Genomic DNA, 19329 nt, shown 5'->3' on the forward strand with positions numbered 1-19329 from the left:
ACGTTCAAGAGAGAAAGATCCGACTGGTGGCAGCCATTGTTGTAGAGGAGAGAGAAATCGGTCTCAGCTAACGGTCTAGTGTTTGTGGTGGATAGGAGCAAGATGTCATTGATGTGGAATGAAGAAGAAAGAGAAAGTGAGAGGAAAGCAGAGATTAGTGTTTATTTTTTTTTTAATTTTAGTTAGTTGTTAAATGAAAGAATAATAAAATTAAGAATCCAAGTTACTTTCATTTAGAGGTAAGTTACTTTCATTTAGAGGTAACTTACATCCAACTGAAAAAAATTTAAAACCAACTGAAAAAAAATTGAAACCAACTGAAAAAAAATTTAAACCAACTGAATTTTTTTTGAAAGCAACTAAAAAAAAATTGAAACCAATTGAAAGTCGTCCGACCAAAGATTATGGTCGGACGGTCTGACACAATACCTTCTCTTAAAGTTTATAGGCACATCCTCAATCCAAACGCTAGCATCACTAAAATAGCGATTTAAATGGGCAAGTTTGTGAGCAACTTTCTTCCCATCTCTACCAACATGATTCGATGAGCGATTCACGGTTCGAGTTGGGCTGGAGCGGACTTTTTACGGGCCGGCCCACACGGCCCACGAGATGGGCTGGTCTAGATGGGCTGAATTAGCCCACACTGTTGGCCATCTCTACTTTAAAGGTACCTCCTCAATCCTAACTCTAGCCTCATTAAAGGAGCGATTTGAATGGGCAAGTTTGTGAGCAACCTTGTTCCCATCTCTACTAACATGATTTAAAGAAAAACTACTACAATCTACAGCTATCAACAAAATATCCCCGACAATATTACCACAACAAGAGTTTTCAATGTTTTTTTTTTTCCGAAGATGAATAAGCTTGACGCAATCGCTCTCAAGAATAACCCTGAATTCCGTCAAAGAAAAAAACCATGAACCAAAAATGGTTCATAACCTTGAACCATTCTTTTATTTTGTTAATCATGAATCTAAAATGGTTTGTATATAAACTTTTGTTAAATGGTTTGTAAATCCAAATGGTTCATGAAATTAGTTCACACATGAAACATTGTCAAGTGTTACATTTGTACTGTTCACAAGAAAAATAAATATTTCCCATCTTTATAACATTTATATCTCAAAAAATATTATTTGAAAAATAATAATAAAATTATCAAAATTCATAATTTTTCATTCTATACCTATAAACATTTATTTTGACATATTTTTCTCACATTTTTAGTTTTTTAAAAAGTGGGAGCAAAAGGATGAGAAAGAGTAATGAATCTTTTTCTACTAGTCTTTTGTGCACGCGATGCATGCGATGATATTTTTAGGCCTAATACTAAGGGCCTGTTCTCTTCGGCATAAAACAGCTGAACTGAACTGAACTGAACTGAACTGAACTTATCAAAGCTGAACTGAACTGAACTGAACTTATCGGAGCTGAACTGAACTGAACTGAACTTATCAGAGCTGAACTGAACTGAACTGAACTGAACTGAACTGAACTGAACTGAACTGAACTGAATTGAATTAAATTGAATTGAATTATATTACATTGAAATAAATTGAATGTAATAAATATATAAATAATATTTTAAACAATAATAATATGAATATTAAATAATAATTATAATGATAAGTAATAATAATGAATAATAATAATAGTAGTATTTTGAATATCTTTAAATGATAGTTATAAATAAATAATATTAATAATCATAAATTAATAATAATAATAATTAATGATAGTAATGATAATTAATAATAATTATTTTATATTATTTGTATTAATATATTAATACTTGACGATGATATATAATAACAATAATATCTAAGAAGTAAATTAATATTACTATTTTAATAATTAGATTTAATAATTTAAAAATATTTAGTAATAAAAATAATGATTGGGTTAAATTACGTCATAAACCGTCTTGACGCGATTTGATTGGTTTATGGGCTAAAAAAAGTGGGTTTATTTGTGCTTTGACCTAAACCATGTTCCTCCTAATAATTTAGTAATAATAATTAGTAAAGCTATAATAAAAAAATATATAGAAACAACAACAACAATAATAATAATAATAATAATAATAATACTTAATAGTAATGATATATATTTAAATAATAATAAATAATAATAGTAATTAGTAAAATAAATTATACCAACAAATAATAATAATATTTAACAAAATGGTTATAAAAGAATAGAGCTGAACTGAACTGAACTGAACTGATCTGAACTGAACTGAACTGAACTGAACTGAACTTATTGGAGCTGAACTGAACTGAACTGAACTTATTGGAGCTGAACTGAACTGAACTGAACTTATTAGAGCTGAACTGAACTGAACTGAACTGAACTGAACTGAAAATAAGCTGGGGAGAACAGGCCCTAAGTAGTAAACAAACTGAAAATGCAAGTTAGTATGTAAGTTCACCTCTATTTTGTGAATAAGATTCTTCCATGTTCTTTTTATGTTGTCATTCATTTTTGTGATTTTGAATAGTTTTTTGTTTCTCAAGTCTTATATGCGCATGTTCTTTTATAATCAGTATGATGTTCTTTTTTTTGGTTTTATTCATTTTTGTAATTTATAATAGTTTTTTATATGGATTTCAGTAATTTCTCTATGATCCCAAAATTGTAACCGAAAAGTATAATACAATTTTAGTTTTTTTTCCTTGTCTAACTTCTAAATTCTGATTTCACAGATATTTAAGAATTTTCATCATTTTAATTTTTTCTCCTTTTCTAAATGTTCACACTTTGAGTTTCAATTATATTTGAAAGGAAATTTAAGTTTTTCATACACAATCTGATTTTGCATGAAATGGTCATTTTTAATTTTTCCCTTTTCTAAATTTGAACACTTTGATTTTCAATTATAGGTGAAATGAATTTTAAATTTTTCATACACAATCTGATTTCGCATGAAATGGTTTTTGCAAAGCATTTTATAGAAATAAAATACCGTTATTTGTTCATTATTTATACTTATTTATTAAAGTGTTTTTAAATACTATTTGATTGTAGTTCAAAGAATCTTATTTCTACAAAATGGAGGTGAACTTAAATACTAACTTGCATTTTCTTTTTGTTTACTACTTAGTAATAATTAGGCCTAAAAATGTCATCGCACGCATCGCGTGCATAAAAAGCTATGTATGTGTAGTCGTCAATGATAATAACATGAAACATATTTGTTGATCAGTGAAAGTAGAAGCTAATCAAGCAGGTATTTTATTTCTATAAAGTTATAATAAGAGGAAACTTTAATTTTCCTCATATAAGCTAATCAAGTAGAAGCTAATCAAGCAAGTATTTTGTAATTTAGAAAGGAAAGGGGGGCAAAATAGTCGGTTCAAAAAAGGACACCGTTGCTCCCCCTTCCCTTATGTAATAGAGATTTGGCTCATGATTAAGAAGTGAAAATAGAGATGGTTTGTAAAAAAAGGTGTGGAGGAGAGAGAAAGGATGAGAGAGGAGGATGTAAATTTTTTATGGTTCATGAACAAGGATACATTTAGAGAGGCTACAAGGACAAGATGATAATCGATTTCAGGAGCTCCTAGATTTGGAAGAGAGCTCTAATTCACTGAGTTATCCCTTATTCTTAAGAAAATAAAGGTAATTGATATTACTTGACCTAGAATTGTGTTTTAGTAGCGATTAAGTTGTTTGCAATATTATTGATTTTTACTTCAAGGGAAATCATGATTTAAACCAGTTTAGAGCTGACAAGTCATGGGGAATTGCACATGTAAGTTGTTTCTAATTGAAATAATCAAAATTGTGGGTTTTTAGAGAAGTCGAGATATAATTAGGAAGGGACTCGAAAAGTTGATTCGAACGAGACTCGATTCACCGATGAACAAGTTGAAATAAATTGAACTGAACCAAAACTGACCAGAAAATGACCATAAACAAAGTGATTTGAACCAATGTGACCCAAATCATGTCAATCTGAATTCAATTGCCCATAATTCCAATCGTACTTAAGCAAATCCGACCCAAATGACCTAACATGTATATTGTACGACTTTTAGTTTTATTGATTTGGCTAGATAATGCCAACAAAAGTTTGCTTTGAGTTTATCTAATAACTAGCAAACACTATAAACTTTTAAGAATACTTCAGTCTTTTAGATATATATTAAATTTAGATTTTTTTTTTTTATATTACCATAATGCTTTTGAAAAAACTGTTGAGCCAATATGGTTTTGATGATGACAAACTAAAGTAATAACTAACAAGGTTTACAAGTTTTATGTGTGCAAGGTTCATGAATTAACAATGATGCTTTATAAAGATAATAAGTGAAGTTTCTGAGTTGGAACTCCAAGAGAAGAATGAAGTTCCTGTGTTGGAACTCCAAGAGAATAAGAGCTTTTTTACATAAGGGTGTAATTAGGTTTCTTATGTAAGAAACAAAGATCTTCATAAGGTGATGAATTGGAACTATGGAGTTGTTCCTGTGAATAAAGGAATTGTTCCTATGGACCTATGTTAGTGGAACTAGTATAGGAAACCTATGTCTAAAACGATGAACTGACTAAAATGATAAGATAGTGTTTATCAGTTCCTTCGTAAGGAACTGATGAACTGGCACGGTTAAGGAACTAACGAAATTAAAGAAACTAGACAAGTATTATATGGTGCAACAGTTATAATGTGTCAGTTGAATTATTAAAGGCTAAAATTTAGGAATCTGTTTTGTGTTTGTTAAAAATCTGATTTTAAGGAAAATATTTTTAAAGGAAATATTTTATCTTTATTGAAAATAAAATCTTTTTCGGTTTTTGGATAAATATTTTAAAAGATATTATTTTGATAAAAGGATTTAATTTTGGTTTTATTAATTAAAATACTTTTTAATTAAATCAGATTTTTGGTTTACTACATAAGTGGTTGCTATAATTAAGGAAGCAGTAGAATTTCCATAACACACGTTTAACGTAGATCATGGAGATTGGAGATCATGGGTGTCAAAAGGAACGTGTTCCTCTGGTTAAGGAACATCATGGGAAAATGTTTTTACCCACTAACACATAATCTAAACCACGTTCATTAAACTTACTACTATTTAAGACAAGCACTTAACTAAGTTCAATGTGTGTCTGACAAAGTGATAATTAATCTACAAAGGTATTAACTTGAGTATCACTTTTATTGAGTCAGTACCACCATAGTTCAAAGTTCCAAGTTTCATTACCATATGAGTTCATTGTTTCATTAGTACTTTCTATCATTCTACTATTTTGTATTTCGAGTTGAGAAAAGAGTTGAGAAGAACTCTTATTGTTTGAGTTTGGGGAAAGGGTTTGAATGAATCCTGTAAAGTGTGAGGCTTTGAGTGAAGCAAAGAAAGAGAAAGGAACTCCGAGTGAAGTTCGAGAGGAACAACAGTTAGAGTACTGTTGTTGGGACTTGAGTTTGTAGAGGAACTCAAGGAGTGGCTCGAGAGATAATAGGTTTGTAACAAAGGTGTTTTGGTCTATTATAGTGAAAGAGTTGAGTTTAAAATCCCTAGTGGTCAAGGTTGTTTCTTCTTGTTGGGCCCAAGAAGTTTTTCCTTGTAAAATCTCTTATATCTTTCTCTTGTTCCTTTCATTGTTTTATAATTCCGCAAAAGTTACGTTTATTTCTCACACATACAATTCACCCCCCCCTCTTGTAGTGTTCCTAGTGAAATAAGAAAACAAATATAAGAAATAAATATGCTTTAAATCAACAAATAACCGAATCAAAATCAAATTTCAAATGAACCCGATTACCAAATAACCGAATCAAACCGATCTAAATGATCCGATTATCAAATCTATTGCGTTTGGTTCGTTAAAAGGAAAGGGAAAGAGTATGAGAAAGGGTTACAAGGAGAATGGAAAGGGTTTTCCTTTGAGTAAAAGTGTTGTTTGGTTAGGACATCAAAGAGAATGGAAAACTATTATTATTATTATTTAGTAATAATAATAATCATAATAATAAATAATAAATAATAATAATAATATAATTAATAATAATAAATAAATAATAATATAATAATAATCATAATAATTAATAATAAAAATAATAATAACAAATAATAACAGTAATAATAATAATAAATAATAATAGTATTAAAAATAATATTAATAATAATTATAATAAATAATAATAATATAATAATAAAATTATAGTAATAATATAATAATAATATTAATAATAATTAAAGTAAATGAATAATTAAAATAATAAATTAATAATTAAAATATTATATAATAATAGTAATATAAATAATAACAATAATAATAAATCAATAATATTAATAATACAATAATAATAAGTAATAATAATAAATTATAATAATAACAAATTATAATAATAACAAATATTAATAGTAATAATAATAATAATATAATAATAAATAACTATAATAACAAAAATAATTATAATATATAATAACAATAATTATAATAATAATATGAATTTTTTCCTTGGATAATGCAATAGTGGGTTTTAATTCCCAAAATATGTCCAAAAAATGAAAATTCCCTGCGTACCGTCCACGTAGGACGGCACGCGAGGTTTTTTTTTTTTAGTAAAACCGCTACTTGCAGTAGCGGTTTACAAGTGCCGAGAATTTTTTTTTTCAACTTAAGTAAAACCGCTACTCCGAGTAGCGGTTTATTATGAAAACTGATATCTGCTTACCATATTTTGCGCAGGTAAACCGCTACTCAGAGTAGCGGTTTATATTTATAAACCGCTACTCAGAGTAGCGGTTTATTTTAAAATTAAACCGCTACTTTGAGTAGCGGTTTCCGTGGGTTAAAACAAAAAAAAATAATTTTCTCGCGTGCCGTCCTACGTGGACGGTACGCAGGGAATTTTAATTTTTTTGGGCATATTTTGGGAATTAAAACCCACTTTTGCATTATTCAAGGAAAAAATTCATAATAATATACCATATCAATAATAATAAATAATAATAATAATAATAATAATAATAACAATAATAATGATAATAATAGTTGTATGGTAGAGGGATATGGAGTAATCCCAAACCTTGGAGATGGTGAAAAATTAATATAAGAGAAAAGAGGGTAATCCTAATAAATAAAAAAATGCAATTTTTTCGTCAAACCCTGCAAATACTCCCGCGGTTTTTTCCCCCCTTAAATTAAGAGAAACTCGAGGAAAAAATCGAGTTTTAGCTTGTTTCATGTTCCCAGATTAGTTTGATAAATTTTGCCATTTTGATGTTTCTGGGACTGCTACACACATCTCCTAATACAGAGAAGTTTTCTCAATACGACATTGCATTAATGCCATTAAAATGCACTTCATCTCTAACAATAATAGTTCAACTCAACTTTCTCATATCTCTACCTCTTATTATTATGCTTCTCTCCTTCAAACTAGCTTGAGAATCAAAGACATTTCTGCTGGGAAATCAATTCATGCCCAAATCATCAAACAAGGTCTACATGTTAGTGTTCATCTCCTCAATAATCTCCTCAATTTGTATTTTAAATGTGGGTTAACTTCTATTGCACACCAACTGTTCGATGAAATGCCTATTAAGAATAATTATTCTTGGAATACAGTTATTTCAGGTTATACTAAAGGGGGGATGACGGGTGAAGCTTATTGTGTTTTTCGGCGAATTCCTGAACCTGATTCTGTTTCCTGGACTGCAATGATTGTGGGTTATCATCAGATGGGGTACTATGGAAATGCACTTAATATGTTTATGGAGATGATTAGGGAGGGATTTTCACCTACCCAGTTTACGGTTACTAGTATTCTTGCTTCGTGTGCGAATATGAGGAATCTGAGTGTTGGTAGAAAGGTTCACTCATTTGTTGTTAAGCATGGGTTAGGTAGTTATGTCTCAGTAGCAAATTCGATTTTGAATATGTATGTAAAGGCGGGTGATTTTGTAAAGGCAAGGATTGTTTTTGATAGGATGAGGATCAGGAATGTGTCAAGCTGGAATTCTATAATTTCTTTGCATATGCAGTCTGGTCATGTCGATCTTGCTCGTGCGCAGTTTGACCAAATGGCTGAGCGTGATATTGTGTCATGGAACTCTATTGTTACGGGGTATAACCAGAGGGGGTTTCATCTTGAAGCTCTTAAAGTATTCTCAGAAATGTTGAAGGAATTTTCTCTGAAACCGGATAAATTTACATTGGCTAGTGCTGTATCGGCTTGTGCAGGTATTGAGAACTTGAAAGTTGGAAAACAAATCCATGCTTATTTGGTTAGGACTGAGTTTAATATATTTGGGGCAGTGGAAAATTCTTTGATCACGATGTACTCCAGGTGTGGAGGTGTAGAAGATGCTCGAAAGATTATAAAGAAATCTGGGATATCCAATCTCAATGTGATAGCATTCACAGCTTTGATGGATGGCTATGTGAAGCTTGGTGATGTTAGTCCTGCAAGAGAGATATTTGACTCGTTAAAAGACCGCGATGTGGTTGCTTGGACAGCAATGATAGTAGGCTATGAGCAGAATGGACTTAATGACGATGCAGTGGCATTGTTCAGGCTAATGCTTAAAGAAGGACCCAGGCCAAATAATTACACTTTGGCTGCTATGTTAAGTGTCATCTCAAGCTTGGCTTCTCTAGCTCATGGCAAACAAATCCATGCAGTTGCCTTAAGGTTAGCAGAAACATCATCAGTTAGTGTTAGCAATGCACTAATAAGCATGTATGCCAAGGCTGGAAGCATAGCTGATGCCAGGCGTGTTTTCTCTCTACACCAATATAAAGATAGTGTTACATGGACCTCCATGATTATCGCTTTAGCTCAGCATGGTTTTGGAGAAGAAGCAATAGAATTGTTTGAGGCTATGCTGGCTTTGGGAATTGAGCCAGACCATATCACGTATGTGGGTGTGTTTGTTGCCTGTACTCATGTTGGTTTGGTAGAAGAAGGAAAAAGCTATTACAACATGATGCAAAATGTGCACAAAATCACACCAACTACTTGCCACTATTCTTGCATGGTTGATCTCCTTGGACGTGCTGGTAAATTGCAAGAAGCACAAGATTTCATTGAGAAAATGCCTACTGAACCTGACAATGTTGCTTGGGGTTCCCTTTTAGCATCTTGTACAGTTCATAAAAATGTAGAGCTGGCAAAACTTGCAGCAGACAGATTGCTTCTTCTTGATCCAGGGAATAGTGGGGCCTTTGCAGCCCTTGCTAATCTATATTCTGCCTGTGGAAAGTGGGCAGAGGCCGCTAAAGTTAGAAAATCAATGAAGGATAAAGGAGTTAAGAAAGATCAAGGACTGAGCTGGCTTCAGCTCAAGAATAAAGTTCATGTCTTTGGTGCTGAAGATGCGCTTCACCCTCAACGAGATGCAATTTACAGAATGATGGCAAAAATCTGGGAGGAAATCAAGAAAATGGGTTTTGTTCCAGACACTGGCTCAGTGCTACATGATCTGGATGAAGAAGTGAAAGAAAATATTCTTAGGCATCACAGTGAAAAGCTTGCTATTGCATTTGGAATTCTAAGTACTCCTGACAACACGACCTTAAGGATCATGAAAAACTTGCGCGTATGTACTGATTGTCACTCCGCTATAAAATTTATTTCCAAGCTAGTGGGTCGAGAAATAATTGTCAGGGATGCTACACGATTTCACCATTTCAAGGGCGGTGTCTGCTCTTGTAGAGATTATTGGTAGTTTTTGAATTTGGAATCAGCTAAGCAATGCTTCTAAGCGTAAAAGTTGTAAGGTGGCCCACACGGAGGTAATCTGATTCTGATTATTGAAAATCACTGGACTAGAGACATGTTCCAAGCCGAACCAAAGCAAGATCTGTATCCGAACCAACTAGCGATCAAATACCAGCCAAGGATTCCACTCTCTCTCCACCTGAATCGACAAGGCATTACAAGGATGATGAAGGGACTAGAAAAACAAAATGCAAATTTGACTTGAAGGGCAGTTAATAAAAGAAGAAAAGGAGTTGCGGAACCATCAATTATATGAGGTATGGTGCTGCATGATATGCTGGACATTGAGAGCAGGGTTTAAAGTCTAAATATGCATGTCATGAGTATAATTGTGCATAGCTTTAGCTGGTGAAATTGTTTTATTGTTCTTTTCACTGATATTAAGCTGATGAATCATAAATCGAATATATGATCACCATCTTCACACAACAGGTAATTTCAGAATGACTTGGTGTCTGCTTTTGTAGAGACTATTAGTAGTTTTTTACTTCAAAGTTAGCTAAGAAATTCTTCTTAGTGTAGGGTGTTAGGGATGTGAGTTATGAGTGCGTAGCGGAAGCAAATTAAAGATGTAGAGATTGAGCAAAATAAATAGAGCTGGAAATATGTGGCAAGAAAAGTAGTTAAAGATGGGAAAAATCCTCAAATAGAGGCAAAAAAACCCACGGACGACGAGTACCCAAAATCCAATATATGAAATAGTATAGTACAAGAACCCTATTATTCGGGTGAGTAACAATAAGACTCTCACTATAGAATAAAACTCACAAAGGAATATTACAAAGCAGAATAGTGGACTAATAATACAGTGTGGGCTAAAAAAGGAGGGTTAGTATGGTAGGAAGGCTTGAACGTATGGCTTCTTATGTTGGGTATTGGTTGATATTTTGGTTATGCCCAAATCTAACCTACAACTTCATATTTATAGGTGAGGAATGGTGGTGAAGTAGCTAATCAAGATCATCGTAATAATCTCTAGATTTCTCTTGTATATATGCTCCAAAGATGAGAGCCATGTAGCCACGTAATACTTCATCACTTGTTTTAATGAATGATGATGGTGTGACTAGAATCTTGTAGAGATAGTTACTCCTTAACAAGGTAAATATCTTGTGGTAATTACCGACATTAGCTAATGGAGATATGAAATAAAAGTTGGGCCATAAACCCAACCAATCTCCATCTTGGACCAAATTTTATGCACTCGTCATATGAAACCCGAAAGTTATTATGTAGAAATGTCACCATGACCCAATTGTAACTTGGGCTTAGAATAATGTGACATTCTGGAACCCGTTTTATGAAGGTGTTGATGCCGAACCGGGGTTGTGTAAGAAGAAGCCATAATAGAAGACCCTTGTAATTCATAGAGTTTTCTATGCCTTGTGGCCTTCAGAAGCACCTGTGGATACTTTAAGTACTTCACCTTGGGTTAAATTTTGCACCCTTTATAATCTAGAGTGCCCAAAGAAATGATGTTCAACATTTAGACAGAGTCCTGATCTTACCATCATGTGTCTTGATCCGAACAGAGCCAACACCATGAACATTGTAATGGGAACCGTTGCCCATAGACAGATGTGTTTTTCACCAATTTGTAATCGATAAAGTGATCCTTTTGAGAACACACATGATAGGTGCAACCCGAATAAGCACCCAATTAGGAGTTCTACTTCTTCCAGGAGAAGTAGCCAAAAGAACATCATTTGATTATTTCACCAAAATCGGCTTCTGCAGTTTCCTTGGATTTCTTCTCTTTCGAGTTTTTTCTTTAATTTTAAGCAATGGGAAACATCGTGCCCATGCAATTTACAATATTTGCATAAATCTTTTAATTTAGGCCCCTTAGAATGGCTCGATTTTTGGTACTTATTTTTCAGTCTGATCTCCCTCTTACATTTAATCCTTCGGCATTATCATTGGAATGCACCTCAAGGTCAAATTTCTCTTTTGAGAGTAATTGTGATTTACCATCTTCAAAAGATAAGGTATCATTGTTGCCATATAACATGATTTCCTTAAAGTGCTTAGGTGAAGAAGATAGAGAGACAATGAATAACACAGTTTTATCCTCATCTTCAATCTTGACATCAAATTCTCAAAATCAATAATAATAGAATTAAATTTACTAAGATGAGATTGGATAGAAGTAGCTTCGACCATCCGTATAGTATAAACCCTTTCCTTGAGACGGAATTTATCACCGAGACTTTTAGTCATGCAGAGGGACTCGAGCTCCACAGCCTTGCAGCAGTCTCCTCATGAAGAACCTCGCGTATTACCTCCTTAGGTAGACATAGTTGGATCGTAGATAATGTCTTTTCATCCAACACTTGTCATTGCTCGTCGGACATAGTAGATGGTTTTTTCTGTTTGCCATCAAGTGCCCTTCTTAATCCGCCGTGAGTAAGCGCAAATTTCATCAGGACTTTCGAGATGCTAATATTGATCTTGCCATCGAATTTCTCAACTCGAACTTCGTTACCGAAGACACCTTTAATATGAAACACTCTAAACAACCATGACTCGGATACCACTTGTTAGGGTTGTGAGTTGTGAGTGCAAAGCGGAAGCAAATGAAAGATGTAGAGATTGAGCAAAATAAATAGAGTTGGAAATATGTGGTAGGAAAAGTAGTAAAAGATGGACACACGATATTTGATGTGGGAAAAATCATCAAATAGAGGCAAAAACCTCACGGACAACGAGTACCCAAAATCCACTATATGAAATAGTAGAGTACAAGAACCCTATTATTAGGGTGAGTAATACAATGAGACTCTCACTATACAATAAACTCAAGAAGGAGTATTACAAAGAAGAATAGTGGATTAATAATACACGGTGGGCTAAGAGAGGAGGGTTAGTATGGTAGGAAGGCTTGAATTTATGGCTTCTTATGTTGGGTATTGGATAATGATTTTTGGTTATGCCCAAAGCTAACCTACAACTCCATATTATAGGTGAGGAATGGTGGTGAAGTAGCTTACCAAGATTATCATAATAATCTCTAGATTTCTCTTGTATATATGCTCCAAGGATGAGAGCCATGTAGCCACGTAATACTTCATCACTTATTTTGATGAATGATGATGATGTGACTAAAATCTTGTAGAGATAATTACTCCTTGACAAGGTAAATACCTTGTGGTAATCACCGACATTAGCTAATGGAGATAGGGTATAAAAGTTGGGCTATAAATCCAACGATGGGATAAGTTGTAAGGTCGTCCATACAGAGGGTAATTTGACTATTGAAGGTTAGACAAGGTATTCTAAGGATGATGAGGGGCTGGCTAGAGAAAGAAAATACACAATTGACTTGAAGAGACGTCAATGAAAGAAGACGAGGGATATTACCCAAAAAAAAAAAAAGAAGACGAGGATTGGAGAACCAACAAATCCAATGATATGAGGTTAACTGCTGCATGGTACGCTGGGGATTGAGTGAAAGGCTTAAGGTCACATGTCACGAGTATGATTGTTTATAGCTTGAGCTGGTGAAAATGTTTTATCGTTCTTCTTGCTGGTTGTAAGCTGATGATTCTTCAATCAAATCAATGCATGACCAATCTTTATCCAACGGGTATTTGCAAGTGGACTGGTTTCATGCACATTGGTTAACAGGTTATCTAAAAGGTATTATCATTACATTGAGGCTTTACAGTAAAGTCGTGGCTCTTTGCTTCTATTTAGTTATGTAGTTAAAACAGCACATCTGGCAACAATTATTGTGATCCTTAAATAATGTAACTGATCCGACTCCATGTAGCTCTCCTGCTCTCATTCATAAATTTATTGCTCACACCTGCAGATTTTTCACTATAAAAATTCAGTCTCCACATCCTTGAGGAAGCTGGAAAAATACGCTTGCGTGTAGTTAGCATCTGGTAAAATCACACAGCATAGATCGAAGCTTAACCTATTTATCTTGTTTCTGTTTCTGATTGCTGTTCTTTCTTTTAATCTCAGGATGCCATCAACTTTTGGGGCAACATTTTTACTTGTTTTGAAAGAATTAACTTTCTATGCTCCATGCTCCGGTGCTGCAAAGCTGAGACAAAAGCTCCTTAATATCTGATGGATAATTTCCTTATGTGAAGGAGCTAGATATAATTTAAATATGAAAAGCTGTTGTCGTCCTTGCAAGAGGGAATGAGGTATAGTTTTCTAAATCCTTTTGATTGAACTTTTTTTGTTTCATTGGTTACATCCTTGCTGCTGAAATAGTGAAGCTACGTGCCTTGATGAGATTCTTTAAGAACTGTGCATGATGCTCTGATTTTCTTGCCTTCTTCATGCTGATTTCCCATGAACAAGAGTTGCAGCTAGTTTTCAAGAGGTTTTAGTTTCTTGTCGCTTAAAGTGGGGAGTGTTCTGACCATAAAAGCCTGCCTTATGATAAGGGAAATGGAGTTCATAAACCTGGTTACAATTACGAATTGTGCAATTGCATTGCTATAGGTAAAACTTCTAGATACATAAGCTTGCGATTTGTTTTATCAAATCATCATTGTTCATGCGCTTCAATTTATCAAATATGAAGAACAGCATGTGTGAAGATATGTATGGGTTTTTCCACCTTTATCCTAATGTATTTTCTGTCACTCAAATTGCATTCCGTAGCCTACATATATAGCCCTTTTCATCTGATAGTCTGTACATTCAGTTCCTCAATAGTACAGATAAATGAATACTCACTGTGTTTGCCAATAAGTTTTATGTAAGGTAGCACATTTTCGGACTAGAGTGATAGAGAAAGATGATAATCTTTGCTCATGGGATGAGGAGAGAGATAGATAGAAGCCAGTCAAACCAGTTACCTGAAAACAGGAATGATAAGCTTATTTCAAAATAGACCAAAATGGAACGTTCTAAAGATATTAGTCGACGCCAGACAGAGTGCATAGGTCTTGTTGAAATAAACGCTATTAATCGAACATCAATCCTTGTTTCTTGAGGAACATTTTCAATTAAACTGCCACTTACAACTCATGTTATTCCTAAATAGTGATCGCAGTTTGACACTTCCCTAATTCTAACCAAATTCGAACTCATCAAGGAGTAATTCAAGGCAATGATTGTAATAGAACACGAAAGTACTTCCATTCTAGGTTCCATTTCTTCTTTCCAAACCACTTAAAGTTGGGACCGGTTTCCATAGAACGTAGTACCAAGCTGCGGAGGTAGTGAAACTAGAATGGGAGGAACTACAGAGTTAAGTTCTTTTCTCGTCTTTGCTTCGCTTTGTATTATGAAGACTTAGTTTGCTATGTTTATGAGTTAGTAGTTTTAGGGTACTAATTTGTGTATGCTTCAACATCGCACTAGTTTATCTGCATAACAATTATGTCGAAATTCGTATCAGAGGTAGGGAGTAATTTACAAGAGAAATATGTGATAAACATAGATTTTCTAAGTGGGAGGCAATGATTCTTGTAAACAAGGAGATGTTGAATTTTTGCTTATGCAAGAAGCAATGAGGCTGTAAAATTCATGACTTGGAAATTTGTCCTGTTTACATCACTCTCGTGCCTTCCTATACACCAAAGAGAATAAAATCGTTTGCTTTGGCTCATCTACTAGAAATGATGATGTTTCTATCATTTTTTAATAGCGGTCTATTTGATTCTTATAAATTGTTTCGTCCACCCTGAAGTATCAATATACAATCTTACAGACTCATTCCTCTTTTGTCCTGGAATTTGATGCATAAAATTCTGAAATTCTTCAAGGGCTTTAGCTTCAAGAACTTGAAGGACTTTGAAGACGCCCAGGATGATGGGCATTGTATGTTACGATAATCAAGTAAGATTGGCCGAGTTGATGGATATTCTTCAATGAAAACAAGAGTCTTCAATATGCAATAAGGAAAACGAAAGGACTTAATATCGAGTGTAAACTAGTTTTTGGGTTCTGGTGAATGGTGATGCTTTGAGTGTTCTTTTTTATATTTTGTTTCAATAGTAGTTGAACTAATTTCATATGGTTCCATTTCACAATTTATGTTGGTATTGGTTGTGGCCTGTTTGTTTAGGTAATTCTAATTGTAATGATAACTTTTTGTACATAATGTTCTAGATAATTAGTTGGTGATTTTATTTATAGATTTACATATTACTCTGCTTTGCAACGGCCCAAATTATATTGTCTTTTTTTGGTGAGCAATGATACTATCTCTTACATTTCATTAGTTAGAAATTAGAATGTCCTACCTTCTTTTGGAAAATATCTATACTAATATATTAAAAGGCGTGCCTAAACAAGGAACGGTGCCATGTGGCGCTCTCCCTAAAAGTGTTCTACTCCATGTAATTCACAATAATAAAAAAAGTTAGAAATTGTATAATATAAGGTTTTATCTCAGGACCTCAAGAACATATACTAAAGTCTTAACCACTAGACCAAATAATATTTAGTGTTATCATCTTAAAGTATAATATTAATGAGTGAATTTTTTCTTACCCGGGGCGTAGCCCGGGCCTAATAACTAGTTTAAATATTATAATAAGGGGAAAAAAATTTAGAAAGAGTCTGGGTTTATTAGGCTGTTTATTTTAATATATCTAAAAATAGTCCTAATATTTCACCACCGCACACTCTTTCAATTTAAACCACCTCTCCCCCCTTCCCCTCTTACACTCCCCCCCCCCCCTCTCTCACAATCAACCGGTGAAAATAAAATCCCTAGTCCTCCGACATGAACAACAATACAAACACCACCTGACAATTGTAGTTGTTTGAACTGGAATTTGGTTACAAATAAGGGATGTAGTCTAGTGGTAGTGTTCTAACACGGCATTAAAACTAAGTGGTCAGGAGTTTGAGACTTTTTAAGTTCTTACAAACTTTTATTAATTACACAATTTTAAAATAAGCATCGTTAAGATGTAGAATTTTCAAGTATCAACTCATTACATTAAGTTATATTTTCATATCTATAACTATTCTAATATCCCGCAACTCCTCTCGATTATTCAAAATAATAAATAAGGTGTTTCCTTCGAGATGATGACTTTTTAATTTTAACTCTTTTCTTATCTAATTTTATATTAAAAAACTACAGCTATTCATTTTTCCTTCAATGAGCTCTATGATCTAAGCCGCCAACAAATTATGGAATTAATGTTTATACTATACTATCAAACACGTACAACAACACAAGTACAACACCACAAAAACGCCTTAACCCTAATTTTGATTCGCCAGGTGTAGCATTATTATAGATAAAAGTAAGAAACTTCCAACCACATAAGTACCAAAAATCGTAGTACACTTGGTTTACATCCACTTAAGTCTTAATTCTATTTGGCAGACTTAATTCAGTGGGACAGCAAATCCTACCAGAAGAGCCACTTAAGAAGATTTTCTTGTGATTCTTAATTAAGGTATCCTTAATGGGGGCAAACTTAACATAAAACCAAAGTAAGATGTGGAGAAGTTTAATAATTTTGCACTTCATTATATCATTTGCTAATTTTACTTTAATTAGCTGGAGATATCGTAGAAACAACTAAGTTTACAAGTTCACATGCATGGTTTAGTGGGATGCTCTTTTCAGCATTCTTTTATGGGTATAAGGTTAAAGTAACCTTTCTTTGGTGTTAGTATATATGGTTAAAGCAAGGATTCTTGAATCGCAAAATTACTTGTCACATAGTACACTATGAAGGGTTGGCAAACATATGCATTCCACCGTTTTTAGTTTTATATACTAACTTTTTACATTTTGAGCATCAATCATTACTTCATAATTGAGCTCTATGATAAAACATTCACTAAAGCAAATTAGGAGAACTTCAGGTTGATTAAGGCATGCAAGTTTGAGCCACTTTAACTTTAAAGATTGAAAGAGAATGATGCATAATTTATAATATGTAATAGAATTAGAGGCATCACAAATGTGTATGATCTTTAATATGAAAACCATCCATTGACCTCAAGAATTTTGGATCATATATAGATAAATTGTGTATGTTAGATATGATTTTTGTTACACTAGGGTGTTGTGGAGTTTAAGTGTAACGTATATAGAATAAGAGGATTAATTGAAGTTTAGTTTTTAATTTGATTAGATGCTGTCACCACTTATAACGTGCGCCAACACCTAGATGTATGTAGAATTCAAAGGTTGGCAGAAACTTTGGTGCTCTCGCACCATTTACGTGAGCTTGCACATGCTTTAATGCTCCCACACTACTTTTATGGTGCTCCTGCACCTATGCCAAAAAAAAAAGGTGATTTTTCGCGTTTCTTTGATTTCCTTTTGAGGAAAAATTCAGCCATTTTTCTTCAGCATTCCCTATATCTATTAAGAGGGTTGTATCATGTGTAGGGAATGATATTTTCTTATTCTCATATTTGTTTAGAGAACTTCTCACAAAATTCTTCTTGTGTTCTTGAGATAATTCAATATATAAACTCTTGTAGTAATAGTTTTTGATAATAATCAAGATATATTGTTTTCTTCTTCGTATCTCATAAGTAGTACCATGTAACTCGTTGTTCATAATGGGTGAGTAAATTACTTAATTATAGAAAATCATATCTTATACGTATTTGGAGGAATCATATGGTTTACTCACTATTATATACACATCTAAGAAAACCACACTAATTAAAGACTTAACGCGATCATTGCTGATTTATGCTAACAAAGGATGCACAAATTATATCATCTTTGTTTTTTGTGCAAGTTGTATTAAAGACTTAGGTCACTAAATGTTAAAAATCATCATTCTTCATATTCTTATCTCTAAAGAAGAAACTAAACGAGAAATCAACTAGATCAACCTCAATTCATAAAAGAAAGCATCATCTGATTCTTGTAAATTACTCTCTTCAAATTACTAAACAATGTTCTAATATCAGCTATATCAAAAATAATAATTGAACACTATTGCAATTTGCAACAATGTTTTATGCATCCCTGATCTAAAAAGCAACTACCAGAAAAGAACCAAGTTGTCGCCTAAGATAGTGCATATATAGCATCACTCGCTCGTAAGCATGATGCTTTGGTTCTATTTGCGGCAAGGCGTGGAATTTGTACTTTGTGGTCTCTAGAAGTAGCGGGAGGCAAAGCCCTTCTCTCGGCGATCAAACTCGCTAAGCCACATGGTCTTCTGAACATTGAAACCTATAGTCAAGTTCTTATTAATCATCCTCGGAAAGTGATGATGTACACTCCAGTGTATATGTACACCACTTTTAAGGTCTGTTCTCCCCAACTTATTTTCAGTTCAGTTCACTCAGCTCAGTTCAGTTCAGTTCAGCTCAATTTAGTTCAGTTCAGTTCAGCTCAGTTCAGTTCAGTTCAGCTCCATTTTTTTATAATTATTTTGTTAAATATTATATTATTATATTGGTCTAATTTATTTTACTAATTACTCTTATTATTATTATTATTATTATTATTATTATTATTATTATTATTATTATTTATTTTATATCATTATTATTAAGTATTATTATTATTATTATTATTTCTATATATTATTTTGTTTATTATAACTTTATTCATTATTATTACTATTATTATTAGAAGGAACATGGTTTAGGTCAAAAACACAAATAAACCCACGTTTTTT

At 33.1% G+C, this 19329-nt stretch overlaps 1 protein-coding gene across 7 annotated transcripts; it reads left to right on the top strand.

The window, feature by feature from the left end:
- Positions 1–7071: 7071 nt before the first annotated feature.
- On the top strand, positions 7072–15867 carry LOC104898641 (pentatricopeptide repeat-containing protein At2g22070). 7 transcript variants are annotated; one of them, XM_048648171.2, is made up of 4 exons: positions 7072–9996; positions 13554–13629; positions 13712–14203; positions 15475–15867. In XM_048648171.2, exon 1 carries the CDS (start codon positions 7314–7316, stop codon positions 9684–9686), a length of 2373 nt encoding a protein of 790 aa, XP_048504128.1. In that variant the 5' UTR covers positions 7072–7313; the 3' UTR covers positions 9687–9996; positions 13554–13629; positions 13712–14203; positions 15475–15867. The 7 variants fall into 7 exon arrangements, with proteins under 7 accessions (XP_048504128.1, XP_048504129.1, XP_019106331.1 ...); XM_048648172.2 differs by having other exon boundaries at positions 13712–13899; positions 14060–15867; XM_019250786.3 differs by having other exon boundaries at positions 13712–13899; positions 15420–15867.
- Positions 15868–19329: the final 3462 nt, after the last annotated feature.

Source organism: Beta vulgaris, chromosome 7, assembly GCF_026745355.1.
Source record: "Beta vulgaris subsp. vulgaris cultivar EL10 chromosome 7, EL10.2, whole genome shotgun sequence".
Lineage (NCBI taxonomy): Eukaryota > Viridiplantae > Streptophyta > Magnoliopsida > Caryophyllales > Amaranthaceae > Beta > Beta vulgaris.

Excerpts from the sequence above, each read along its gene's own strand:
- LOC104898641 (XM_048648168.2), top strand. The coding sequence starts at position 7,314 with ATGCACTTCATCTCTAACAATAATAGTTCAACTCAACTTTCTCATATC.